Here is a 13,722-nt window from a genome sequence, read left to right as displayed (position 1 = left end):
AAATATTTCAGAATACTTACTTAAAGAGAAATGCATTCTCAAATGAGACATTGTTTTGGTGATGACAATGACAACAATAAGAATGATGATGGTTATAATAGGAACCTTTGTGTAGTGAATATTGCCAGGCACTGTTCTAAGCATGTACGTTTATAAACTCCATGAGGTAACCGTATTCCCCTTTTATAGTTGAGATGATTAGAAATGCAGAGTATATAAGTATGTAACTAACTTGCTCAAGAACACACAGCTAGTAAATGATGGCTTAAACCTTGTCTATCTTGTGGGCTGGTGGATGCTGAGAGCCACAGCCAGTCAGAATGGCTCCTGGCATTTTGCCAGAAGTAATAGTTTCGAGGCAAGCCATTAAGATGATGATAATTAAGTTAAGCTGTCTATAATTGCTGTGACTGGATAATGCTGGATTGAAACAGGCTGTGTATTCAATTGTATATAGACCCCTGCTGTCCGCCCACTACTTTGGAGTTCTCTTGGGATTCCTGGGGAGTTCGCGCTCCTGCATTGGTTGGTGAAGTTCCGGTGGAGGGAGTTCTGGTTGGTGTGTGGTGTCCCTGAGAGGGCCGCGTGGGTGGCGTTCAGGGGAGTTTGGAAATAAAGTTTGTTATAAAGTTTGTTCCTCCTTGAGTGGCTTGTGATTTGTGTCCAGCCAGACTGCGGCAGGCTGGGGTTGTAGTGGTAGAGTGCTTGCCTAGTACATGCGAGGCACTGGGTTCGATCCTCAGCAAGATAGATAGATAGATAGATAGATAGATAGATAGATAGATAGATAGATAGATAGATAGAGTCCATCTACAGGTTAAAAAAAATTACAAAAAAAAAAAAAACAACCACTTGTCTATCTTGCTCCAGTGTTTATGGTCTTAATTTAAGCTATGTTCCATGTCTTTGATATTTTAAATATCCCACACTTTAATATTTGTACAGAGTAAAGAGCTTTAAAAATCTGAGTCTGAGCCAGGCGTAATAGCACACACCTGTAATTCCAGCAACTCAGGAGGCTGAAGCAGGAGAATCACAAGTTCAAGAGCAGCCTGGGAAACTTAGTGAGAACCTTTCTCAAAATTAAAAAGATAAATAAATAAAAAGGGCAGGGGATATAGCTCAGGGCTTACCTAACACATGCAAAGCCCTGTTTAATCCCCAGTACTGAAGGAAAAAATAAAAGAAAATGTGTGACAGTCTTAAGAATCTTTTAACTGTCATTTCCCATGACTTCCATCTAGTTCTGAATGCAAGCTATTACTGTGCTTGGCTATTCAGTCCGCCTTCAAAGAGCAGCAGGGGATCCAGAGCTGTTGGGAATGGTACAGAAACGAATGTTACTTTTTCTCCTGTATTCTTATTAAGACCTTTTCACTTAAATTCTTATAAAACAAAAGCAGTAGAATCTATATAAGCATTTGTCAACCTCAGGATGATTTTCTGATCTTTGGTACTCAGTGTCAGGCAAACTAACTGCTCCTATGTTAAAATATATGTTCAAAGATATATGTGTAGTTTGCAGACTGGCCTGTGTCCCAGCATTCCCAAGACCTTGCTTTGTTGCCTAGAATGGCTTACCAGTTAAGAGGAGCGTGCTCTGGAAACCCACCGAATGGGCCACAAGACAGTTTCTGGAGCTCTGTCTTCTGCATAGATCCCTTTGAATATGTGCATTTCTGTTTTTTACATTGTACAAGTAACCAAAACAAGGTGAAAACAAGAAGCAGGACTATGGTTCCTATTCTTTTGAAAGTAAACATTAGCCAAAAGCTACAGGGGAAAGATGTTAAAAAGATGGTAAAGTTCCAATTGCGGACAGCTAACAGTGCTGGTTCCTGCTAGTCACCCAAGTTGGTAAAGCTGTAACCACTGTTATCATTTCATTCTCACAGATCCACTTGACCTTCACATTTTTATGTACAAATTCTTATTTTTGTTGTTTTCTCATTTAAACAGAGCATCATGGTCCACCATCAGGAACAAACTCTGCCAGGCAAAGCCCAGCACTGCAGCACAGGCCCATGGGACAGTCACAGGCCAACCACATACCTGGGGACAGGTGGGGCTGTTCTTCTAAGGTTTTCCTCACAATCCCCACCCCACACCCCACCCCACCCCACCCCATGCTACGCAGAAGCCAGCTGTTGAGTCAAAATGAAAACTTGCCTATTCCTCCCTCAGGACCTTCCCTCTGCCCCACCCTCACCCCTTAGTACCTTCTTCCCCTTTCCAGCCACATCCCAAGCAGGCCATGATCATCTGGACCTGCCCAGTGAGTCAGGCTCTGGTATTCTTGGTCAGGCTAATGCTGGTAGGGAAGCCCAGGCCCACATAGATTGCTGTCCTCGTAGACCACCGGAGCAAAGCAGGCCAGAATTTTATACATATTTCTTTTGTTGAAAATATTAGTCACAAAACAAAAACTGGATTTCTGGAAATCCAGCATCTTGCCAGGCATTGGGACTACAAGAGATACATTTTTGACTGAGACAAGGTCAACTTGTCTGCCCTCTGGTTCAGTTACTTGAGGGCAGTTGTCCTTGGTATAAACTACACTGATACGAAAGAAATGGGATGCCCACAGACTTCAAGCCGTGCTGAAGTTAACGACCAGGTCTCCCCCACATCTCTCTGGTTGTAGACAGTCTGTCTTTGTAGGGGTTGGTCAGGGGGAGAATGGCAAGGGTTGGCTTGAAAAGAAATGAGTCTGCTTTTCCTTGTGGACTATTTTTATTGTCTTGCTCTATAGAGTGACTTATTTTCTCTCCTGTAGAAGTGCCCTAGAAGGTGAAATTGGAAAAGATGTCTCTGCTTCTTACAGACATTCGTGGTCTGACCACAAGCACCTTGCACAGCCTGACACTGCAGTGATTTCAGTTGTAGGCAGTCGGCACAATCAGGTAAACAAAGCCCCACGTGTGAACTGAGATTTTGAGTTGCTGCATCACTGACCTAGTGACTTTTTATTGCAAATCAGTTCAGATAAATTTGTTTCCAAAATTACTAATTCTTGTCGACCTCCTATGTGTTTATTCAGCTTCTTGAAAAGATATAAAGACAAACAAAAGTTTACCCTCTAGTGGAAGAAATTTGATCCTTTAGTGAAGTACTTGGAAGCACATAGTGTAGCTATGGAGGGGGCTTTTGTTTGTTTGCTTGTTTTTTCAGGAAAATTTGTCAAAATTTACTAAAAGGAAGCACTTTCTAAAATTCTATTTTCTGGTTGCACATTGTTCAATTGCACATTGACCAATTAGAAGAGAATGTGTCATCTTCAGATTGATTTAGGCTGTGTTTATAAAACTTACATTCCTTCCTTATAATAGAAATGTATATCAAGAGTGTAACTAATTTCTCCCAGCTATTAAAGTAATTTTTCTTCAAAATGTAAATAAAGCAGTCCACAGAACTTGTTTTGCTCGTACTTCTTTCTCTCCAGAGCCTTGGTTGCTACCCAGTAGAGCTGGAAAGAGGCCCCCGGGGCTTTGGGTTCAGCCTCCGAGGGGGAAAGGAATACAACATGGGGCTGTTCATCCTTCGCCTTGCTGAGGACGGGCCTGCCATCAAAGACGGCAGAATTCATGTGAGTTGGCTTCTGTCTGCAACCTTTGCTTCTGGCTCTAGACTGGAAACTTCTGGAAAAAAACTGATTTAAAAGGAACACAGAAACCTCTTGAATCTGAGAAGCAGGATTTTCCTAAAGTCATGTTCCCTTCAGCTGCTGTGCTAGTCATGGTTACACTGCTTGACCTTCTCAACCTTGGTCAAGGAGAAGAATCATTTATTATTTCTATAATCAACATTTAAGGGCAAATGGATTAATGCATACACTTTCATCTTATTAAAATTCTTGAAAAGCCAGGATAAAACAGAATCATCAATTTCTTCCAAGAAACAGTATGCCCAGGAAATTTTTCCATCTTAGCTGTCTATAGAGGTGGAAAATCCTGGCTCTCCCAACCGTTATCTGAAGGACTGGAACTCCCGGCATTAGTGTTCCACCACAGGTTTTATTCTTGACTCTGAAACGCTGGCTGGGTAGAGGGCCCTGCAGAGCAGGTTGCACAGAGATCTGCATTTTTCCTTCTTCTCTGGATGTTAGTGTCTTCAATTTTCTTTAAAAAGTTAATTCGTTGTATTCAGTTAACATTCTCAGTATTAGACAACCATAACTCACTGCCCACGAGAACTTTTCCTCCATCTGCCACCAGTATGCATCAAGGAAAAGGAGTCCTTTTTTTTTTTTTTTTTTTTGAAGAAAAAAGAAAAGACTTTTACTAAGAAGGGCAAATGATCCTTGGGTAGCATACTAACAATAACCAGGAAAGGCTTCTAGTTGGTGGCATTCTTGAACCTTCCAAGTCATGTAGTGTTTGCCCTGACCAAGGCTTTATGCCTGCTACTGAAGAGTTGGGAAAAGGGATAACCCAAAACCAGAGTAACTCCAAATGACCAAAGAAGTGCCCAAGTTCAAAGAGGTGAATAGAGAATTGCATAGAATAGGTGATTCTGGAAGGTAACAGGATTTCAATAGGGAGATTGAGGACCAAAAGCACTGTCATTGAGCAACAGTGTTATACCAAGGAAGTGTAAGTCATGTCTAGGGAACTTCACATGTAGAGTTCCTTAGGAGGTACATAGGGGAATGGAGGGAATGAGAACATAAAAGTAGGATGAGTCGATAGTATAGAGGTTCTAGAAGCCCGGAAGCCTTTTGAGCCAAGAGTTTCCCCTTAGCAATGTGCTGCTGAAGTGAGTGTATCCGCGGCTGCAGGAGGATGAAGGGGCTGCAGTTCACGCAGGCCGGGTGGTGGTGGGAGTGCAACCTGAGTGGTGACCTTTTGGACAGAAGATTAAAGGGGGAAAAAAGTGCGTAGGAGATCACCTGTCAGTGAGGAAAGGACCAACCTAGATGACTGGCATGTGTCAAATGAGTGAGGGATGAGAGGAAGGAAGAGTCTGCCTGTGAAAAACCATTAGGGAGAGACCAGGGGAGACAGAATTTGGCAGGCTGATGAGGTCGGTTGTCTTGTGGAGGTGGAGGTACAGCTGGCTGAGCAGGTGAAAGGCGACGGTAAAGACAAGGGTGGTGGTTGAAGCCCTGGTGGTGGATAAAATCAGTCATGAAGATGTAAAGAGCAGTGGGCAAGGGCAGAACTCAGAGCAAGGCCTGTGATTAGTGGTTCAGAGAAGACAAGAGGGAAGGGTGAGAATGCAGAGCCACAGAGCAGAGCGGCGGAGTGTTCAGGACAAGCAGAAGGACTAACGGCCAGATGCACTCAGTACAGCATATCCAGAGCTGCTGCATCTAACCTCGGGTCACTTTCACGCAGAGACAGTCTAGTAGTGAGGAGCGTGGGTTTGGAAATTCAAGAGGCCAAGAACCAAAGCTCGGGTCTGCCACTCCTCAGCTGTGTAGTCTCAGGTGGCTTCTCCTTGAGCCACTGTTACAGAGATGGCAACTCATTCCTGGCGTTCCCGATTCTCTTCTCTCCCTTCACCCTCCACTCCCCCCTTCCCTGCCCCTCCCCTCCTATCCCCCCTCTCACATCTGTTGGCATGTTTTAAATGGTTGGTTTTTTTTTTTTTAAATCTATTGTATATATAGTGGCACAAAAAAATTAACTTAAATGATAGATTGGAATATAATTGTTTTTTTAAAATATTGGTTCCAAATAAGACCCTCATGATTTTACCAAATAAAATGCAAACAGACCTTCGAGCAGTCACTGTCATCCTAAAAAATGTCATTCATTAAAGATGAGCAGAAACTTTAGAATCTCATGACTAAATCAACTTTTCTTTAAAAAATAAATTCAAAAATTTGAAAATAAATATGCTATTAACTGTTAGGCCCAGGTCTGCCCCAGACTATAAGAAAATATTGGCATCTGTCAGGCTGGGGCTGTGTCCTTGTGGATTTCACTTAATTTCACAGTTTCTTAACAGGTTGTAGATAGTGTAAGACATGGGTTAGAAATGTTGTTCTAGAGTTTTAATATTTTTCAGTCAGTATTGTTTTTAAAACTATATATACTTTTTTAAAACTAAAAGACTATTTTTTTTAAAAGAAACATTCTTTATACCCCTTTCTTCCTACTTATCTCTTGAGATGGGGACTCACTATGTTGCCCAGGCTGGCCCCAACTCCCGAGCTCAAAATCCTCCAGCCTCAGCCTCCCAAGCCTGGAGCTATAGGCACGCAGCACCATGCCACGCCCAATTTATTTTTCTTCTTTTATTTCATTTCTTTCTTTCATTTCTCTATCTTTACTCTTTCCTCTGTTCCTTACAATTTTATTTTTCAATAATATAAAACTGAACTTGAATCTTTATTAAAAAGATTTTTTTCCAAATTCATTGTCATAGTTTAACTTAAAATTTCATTAGAATGTCTCCATTTCCCTCTCAGAGGCACCTTGTTTTTTACCTGTGTGTAGTTTAGTGCACGACGTCTCCCTATCCGTGGGCCTATAAATCTTAGAGCTACAGCTCACCCCTATCGCCCTAATTTGGTTTTAAAGTTAAAACAAAAATGACACCTGGTGGCAAATCCATTCAATTACAAGTTTTATTTTTTGTTTATGTCCTAAAAGAATAGTTTTGTTTTAGACAGTTTAAGCCAAAGAATATGATTGAAATTAACTATAACCTCAATCAATTTTATAACATAACCAAAGCATACTTCAAATATTATCTAATTTTCATTTAATTATCAACAGAATTATATATATAGTGCTAACTTATCACCTGTATTTCCTCATGAAAGTGATTCTTTCATCACATACTAAGGGAAATCTAGGTATTGGCTCTTGTTTCACTTATATATTCTGGACAGTGTTTTGTTATTTTTCTCCATTCTATTATCCTTAATTTCTTATTTTGGTTTCTTGATTTTTTAAGTTCTTTTCCTTTTATGTATATGTCTTAGTCTGTTTTCTATTGCTACAACTGAATACCTGAGACTGAAAAATTTATAAAGAAAAGAAATTCTTGGAATTTCTTAGAAGTCCTTGGCCAAGGGAACATACCCAGTGAAGGCCTTCTTGCTGATGGGGATGCACAGTGACTTGGCAAGACAGAGCAAGCATGCCAAAAAAAGCTCACTACTCCCTCAATAATCCATTAACCTTTAAGTGGATTAATCCATTTATGAAGGTAGAGCCTAACCACTTCCTAAAGGTCCCCCACCTTCCAATTAACATGTGGCTTTGGGGACTAAATTTCCAACAAATGAATTCTGGGAATTCAAACCACAGCAATTTAAACAGCAATATCAAATTTATCAATCTTTTTTTCTGATATCTGTTCTTCAAGAGTGAGACATCTCTTTTTTCCTTTTCATAAATATGGAACAAAATTCTTACTCTGGGGCTGGGGTTGTAGCTTAGTGGTTGAGTGCTTGCCTCACATGCGTGAGGCACTGGGTTCGATCCTTTGCACCACATAAAATAAATAAAAATATTGGGTCCACCTACAACTAAAAAAGTTTTTTTTAAACTCTTACTCTATTTTTCTATTTTATTGAATTGCATAGATATCATCTGCATTTAAATCACACTAAAAATGTACTTTACAGTAACTTGACAACTTATATTTACTTGGTGGTATGCAATGGTGTTTTATCTCATTAACTCTCCCAACAACCCCAGGAGGTAAGTGCTAATATCCTCATGTAACAAATGAGGAAAAATGAGACCACTGAGCTAAAAAGAAGTGGAGCCAGGATTGAACCACAGATTTTTGACTCCAAAGTCCAGCTTCGCAACTGCTGTGCCAAGCTTTAGCTGGAGGTCGAGTTGTTCTGTGGACTTCTTTCAATAATTACTGAGTCCCTTTCTCTGTGTTGCTTCTGGATCGTTTTAGCTCTTACAAGTATTTGGAATGTTTTCTTTTTGAAATTTTGGTGATATTGCATTGTTCAGTTGTTATGTTTTGAAGCCAAACCTTTCAGTTGCATGTCACCGTAAAGATGATTTTAAGGAGCTGGGGTTGTGGCTCAGTGGTAGAGCACTTGCCTAGTACATGTGAGGCACTGGGTTCGATCCTCAGCACAACATAAAGATAAATAAAGCAAAGGTATTGTGCCTATCTACAACTAAAAAAAAAAAAAAAATGGGAAAAAAAAAAAAAAGATCCTAAGATCACTGCCATTGCCAGGTGCAGTGGCACACACCTGTAATCCCAGTGACCTAGGAGGCTGAAGCAGGAAAGTACCAAATTTGCAACCAGCCTCAGCAACTTAACAAGACCCTAATTTAAATTAGAGGAAAAAGGAGGGGGGCCCACTGCAGGTATAACTCAATAGTTAAGTGCCCCTGGGTTCAATCCCCTGTACCAAAAAAAGTTAAAAAATCACTACTGGGCTGGGGTTGTAACTCAGTGGGACAGCACTTGCCTAGCAAGCGTTAGGCACTGGTTTCAATCCTCTACATCACAAAAAATAAATGAATTAAATAAAGGTATTGTGTTCATCTACAAATATTTTTTTAAAAAATGCCACTACCATTATTAGCTTTAATCAAGTCCTTTCCATATTTTTCCTTTTTCTTACAACAAGACATTCCTAATATATGGCATTGGTACTGGGGCATCTTTTTCTGATCCTTAGTTTTGTTTTCCAGGGAAATGATTTTAAACTAAAGTCATTAAGTGAAAGCCAGTAATTGCTTTTAAGTAACTATTCATATTCGTCTATTTGTTTGTTTTTTAGAATTTTACTCTAAATGTGTCACTTAGTTAAGGCCTCATGTCTGTACAGTGGTAGCACAAAGAGTAATAAGTAGTTCTAGGAAAGGTGTCAAGAATAGGGAGATATCTTCCTAGGTTCTAGGAGATAATTTGAGATTCAGCTCCAGTTTGGAAATACCCTTCCCAGATTCCTCATTCCCATAGAGGCTCGTGGGGCTGGTGTGGGGCTCAGTGGTAGAGCACTTACCTAACATGCAGGAGACCCTGGCTTCAATCCCAGAACCACACACACAGAAGAAGAAAGACATGCAGATGTAGCTCTGGGGTATCATTTGAATTACTGTAGAACTTCACTACTTCTTCTGTTTATCTTATGGAAGAAAACAGTTTTTTCAATTCTAGGGATCAAACCAGGGCCTCACACATGCTAGGGAAAACTCAGACTTTGTTTCTTGATTTCAAGATGCCCACATCCTGACATAGTAGCCATATATAAATTTCCAATGTAGGATTCTTATACAGTCAATAAAGAACATTGTACATTGTCCCCTTCTACTAGTACCAGCTGTTCACACATCACCTCTAGCGTGATAGTAATGTCACCAGCAAGGTTGAAGGGCTCTAAAATTAGCAAAAGCAGAACTTGAAGGGGGATGCAGAGTTTCATGATGTTCTTGTACATATTCCCTGTCTAGGTTGGCGACCAGATTGTTGAAATCAACGGGGAACCTACACAAGGCATCACACATACTCGAGCAATTGAGCTCATTCAAGCTGGCGGGAATAAAGTTCTTCTTCTTTTGAGACCAGGAACGGGCTTGATACCTGACCATGGTAAGTAAAGTTGCTAAAGGTCTATGGGTAGCTAACATGTGTATTAGGAAACAGGCAGCAGAAGCAGAGGAGTATTTATTTGGAGGGGATGGATATTTTACTGGCTAAATCAGAGTTGAACACCAGAACCATTAAAAGCAGAATTATTATAAAACAAGTGACATCAAGCATTTGTTAGTATAAGATCTATTTTAGATTGATTTCATCAGAAAACAGTGCTTTTGTAGAGAAATGTGCCTGTAAGAAATGAGCATATTAGAAGCCAACAATTTAAATGTCATGAAAAACATTTTAAATGTCTTCAGAAGATCCCAGCCATCTCCCTGCCTTGGCTAATTACATATCACCAACAAATGTTATTGGTTTCCTTATAACTTTGTGTCTAAATGAGTAAATACCATAGCCCTTTGGCTTTTCTGGTCACCTGTCTGAAACAAGTTGCTATAGCCCTACCTGGAGACACGGAGTTGGACCTAAGAACCACGTCTATACTCCTGTGCTGATCCTAAACTTCCTCGATTTCCCTGTATATTTTTGAACTGTCACAGGACTTGAGAATCACTAATTATTTTGTGAGTGCATGATCCTAAACTCAGTACCACACCTAGTACTCGTCTCCTCTGGATCCCCGCCCCATCACAGAGCTTCTGTAGGATGAGTGTAGACATGACCTCCTCCAGGCCCTTCCAGCTTATGATTCTCTGACTGTATTACCTTCCACCATCTGCCTGTAAATCATACATTCCCAGTGACATCTTTGCTAACTGCGCTGATTTTTTTTTTTTTTCACATAGTCCTAGGCTTTTTCTCTTCCTTCTTCAGGTTTGGCTCCTTCCGGTCTGTGCTCCTACGTGAAACCTGAGCAACATTAAGGCTTTCAGGGCTTTTCTTGGTCTTTCCTTAAAAAGACTTGGTAAATTTGCATGTCTTATAAATCACTTTCTTCTTTTGTTTTCTTTTTAATTAAAAATAGATGCTATTAAATACATCTATTTCTATCTTCTGCCCTTTGCAGTCTCCTTTTGACATTAAATTTGACAGCTTAATTCAAGAAAATTATTGGCAAATGCCCATGAAGCTCACTCTCGTTGGGTCTACTTTATATTAGTGATTTTGACATATCATTAAGTGATACCCATTGATAACACCTTAATTAGTAAGCTTTTAGGACCATGTAATTTGGTCCAGTTTTTTTATTCGTTTGACTGGGCTTTATAAATAAAGAATTTACATAATAATATAAGTATTATGATAAGTATATTATGATAATAATAACTGTTATTTTATATACATAAACAGTCTACCCTCCATGTACAGATGTCTATACACATCTGTCTTTACAGAGAGATACATAAACATAAGCTGGGTAACATACTCATCCTCAGGCTGACTAAGCAGTCAGTACAACCCAAATGGCTGTCAAAGTTCAAACTTATTGTTCCTGTATATAATTCTAAAATGTAATAATGTTCCATTCAAATCACTTTTTTAGGTGAGTGGGATATTAATAATCCTTCATCTTCCAATGTGATTTATGATGAACAGTCACCATTTCCCCCATCTTTACATTCTGCTTCCATATTTGAAGAGTGTCACGTACCAGTAATTGAAGAATCTCTAACGAGAGTTCAGATATGTGAAAAGGCAGAAGAATTAAAGGACACTATACCTGAAAAGAATAGCACTTTAAATGAAAATCAGCCTGAAATAAAGCATCAGTCTCTTCTCCAGAAAAATGTGAACAAGAGGGATCCAACCAACAGTCCTGGGCACCGGAACAAGAAAAATCTGAAAATAGAAAATGGTGTTACACAAAGAGGTAGATCTGCTAGTCCCCAAAAGCCAGCTAATCGTCAGTTAGAGGAACACATGGAAAAAAATCCAAGGCCTCTAAAAAATGACCCCAGAAGGCAACCCAGAGATCGATCACTGAGCCCTAGGAAAGGGGAGAATAAAAGTTGTCCGATTAACACCAAGGCAGGTTCTGAACAGAACCAATGCAGAAAAAGCAGAGGGCGATCTTCTAGCCCAAAGAAGCAGCAAAAACTTGAAGAAGGCAAAGACCCAGCAAATGCTAGCGCCAAGCTATTAGAGGGTGAGAGTCGAAGAATAGCGGGCCACGCTGGCGACAATACTGAACAGATCCCAGATGGGAAGGAAAAATCAGGTGTCATCAGGAAAGAACTGAAGCAGAGTCCACTGGAAAAAAACAGAACAAGGTCTCCAGAGAAAAAAAGCAAGAGAATGGATGAAAAGTCTCTTCCATCCAAAAAGAAGGGTAACACTGCAGGTGGGGTAGGGTCTGAAAATGAAAGAGGAAGGCAGGCAACCTCGGGAGAAATGCGCCCTGGTAAAGACAAAATTGGAGAAAATGGCCAACTATCAGAAAAGAAGCTGAAGCAGGAACCTGAAGATGATCACAAAGGGAAAGATCTAGAGGCGGCTGACAAACGCAAAGAAGGTGGAAGGGTCAAACCTGAGAGTAGCTCTCCAGTTAAGAAAGCACCCATAACTCCAGGGCCCTGGAAAGTGCCAAGTGCAAAGAAAGTCACAGGCACTGCTGGCGTGGCCGAGAAACGGCTGTGACTGTTGGTGAAAAACAAATTGAAAGAGCACTTTACCCCCTTCCCCACCTCAAAAGATTTTTTTTTCTTTTGCCCCCCTTCAAGAAGTCAAATACTTACATTTTAATTTGAGCATCAAGCTACCTAGGCTGCATGAAGGGCCTTTAGGATTGCTAAGAACCAGCCTTCCCTGGCTGCCCTCCCTCACACTCAGGAAGGAGCTGCATCTAGGCACTCCTCTGACATGATCTGCTCAGGCTGCCTGGCTCGTCTTCATGAGTGTCTGAACAAATGATATATGTTGATATTAACATGGTCACAACTCACACTGTGTTTGTGCCAAGTTACCTGCTGTATCATATCTGTTTTATCTTTCTCATTCAGATATTTTCACAGTAATGAAAAAGTTAGGTTTGGCTTGGAAGTTGATGTTCTCAAATAGCATGTTGCATGTTTACAGAGAGAAATATTTGAGTCCTTGAAGAAGAGATTGTTAGCTCATCATTAAAGACGGCAGTTGCCTCTTGTAACAGCTACCAATGATGTCCCAATTTAAAAATGAAACTCCAAAACATCACTACTGTAAAAAAAAAAAAAAAAAAAAAAAGTCAGATATTAATGCTTTCTCATGACTTTAATTTGGATGGACAGGTGTTCCAAATAACTGTTAAAGATATTACCTACATAAATTGAATGTTCAAAATGAGGAAGTTCTCTAAGCAAGAGTTCACCTCCTATCCAACCCTGATGTAGTTACAGCATCTCAGGTCACCCTTATCCCTCCCCCTCCCAACAAAAAAGCATGTGGAAATACTGCTTATTGCTTTTCAAAGAAAACTAGCAACTATCTATTTCTGGATATTTGGGTTGTATCTATTACTAAAGTCATTAGTCTTTAAAACATAATATATATTTGAAGAGTCAAATATTAGATTGTGCAAAGGATGTAATTATGAAACCAGTTTCATAGTCTATTACCAGATAAAGTACCAGCTCATCTAGCAGATGTGCAAGTTCAGGCGTTTCAAAGAACCTGTGTGGCCAGCAAGTCAGGGCATATATGGTAAACAGTATGTGCTGGGTCCTAATTTTAACTTTTAGCTGCATTAACATACTTTAAAACAAAAAAGGGAGACTAAGTGTTTGCTTGATTTGTAAAACTTTTCAGAGTTCTTTTTAAAAAGTCTAAAGATGTTTGCTGGAAGTTAGAGATGAGTTTAACTCCAAAAAATAGACCCAAGTTTTTCAGTCCCCTGAAGCAGCATTCAGTAGCATCTATAAATACAGGCACACTCTCAGAATAAGACGCTCATGGAGTGTTTGAACACACTTTTTCTGTCACCCTGAGTTCATCTTGTTGTGAAACACATTATGTCCAGGCCCTTCCCTCTGCGAGTCTGACTGTGAAGCTCTTTAATGTAACAACTGTATCAGCCCCTGTAGATAACACATGCTTCCCAGAGTGAGCCTTCTGAAATCCCCTTTCATCCAGAACTATATTTACCATCTATTGTAACTACTTGAATAGAGCAAAACTAGGAGGCTTGATAAATGCTAAGAATTTAGTACCACAGAAATGATTTATTTTCCCTATAGTCCACAATTAGTGACAAAAAATCCTATTTTTATT

At 40.0% G+C, this 13,722-nt stretch overlaps 1 protein-coding gene and 1 long non-coding RNA gene across 4 annotated transcripts in view; one reads left to right on the top strand and one right to left on the bottom strand.

The window, feature by feature from the left end:
• MAGI3 (membrane associated guanylate kinase, WW and PDZ domain containing 3) overlaps positions 1 to 12,771 on the top strand; it is a 225,741-nt gene extending 212,970 nt beyond the window's left edge. The window contains exons 17-22 of one of the 3 annotated variants that reach the window (XM_081307116.1): positions 1,960 to 2,062; positions 2,777 to 2,903; positions 3,443 to 3,586; positions 9,390 to 9,528; positions 10,351 to 10,441; positions 11,021 to 11,149. In XM_081307116.1, the coding sequence (XP_081163242.1) occupies positions 1,960 to 2,062; positions 2,777 to 2,903; positions 3,443 to 3,586; positions 9,390 to 9,528; positions 10,351 to 10,400 (563 nt within the window). In that variant the 3' untranslated portion in view covers positions 10,401 to 10,441; positions 11,021 to 11,149. Of the gene's footprint in view, positions 1 to 1,959; positions 2,063 to 2,776; positions 2,904 to 3,442; positions 3,587 to 9,389; positions 9,529 to 10,350; positions 10,442 to 11,020 lie in introns of all 3 variants that reach the window. The other 2 variants (XM_081307115.1, XM_081307114.1) reach the window with 2 other exon arrangements.
• Positions 278 to 11,319, bottom strand: LOC308656255. The gene is made up of 3 exons (XR_014023664.1): positions 11,198 to 11,319; positions 8,942 to 9,064; positions 278 to 1,313 (listed from the first exon to the last, which is right to left on the bottom strand). It is a non-coding gene; the product is annotated as an uncharacterized lncRNA (long non-coding RNA).
• Positions 12,772 to 13,722: the final 951 nt, after the last annotated feature.

Source organism: Spermophilus citellus, assembly GCF_964194105.1.
Source record: "Spermophilus citellus genome assembly, chromosome: 9".
Lineage (NCBI taxonomy): Eukaryota > Metazoa > Chordata > Mammalia > Rodentia > Sciuridae > Spermophilus > Spermophilus citellus.
This window is presented reverse-complemented; position numbering and strand designations above follow the sequence as displayed.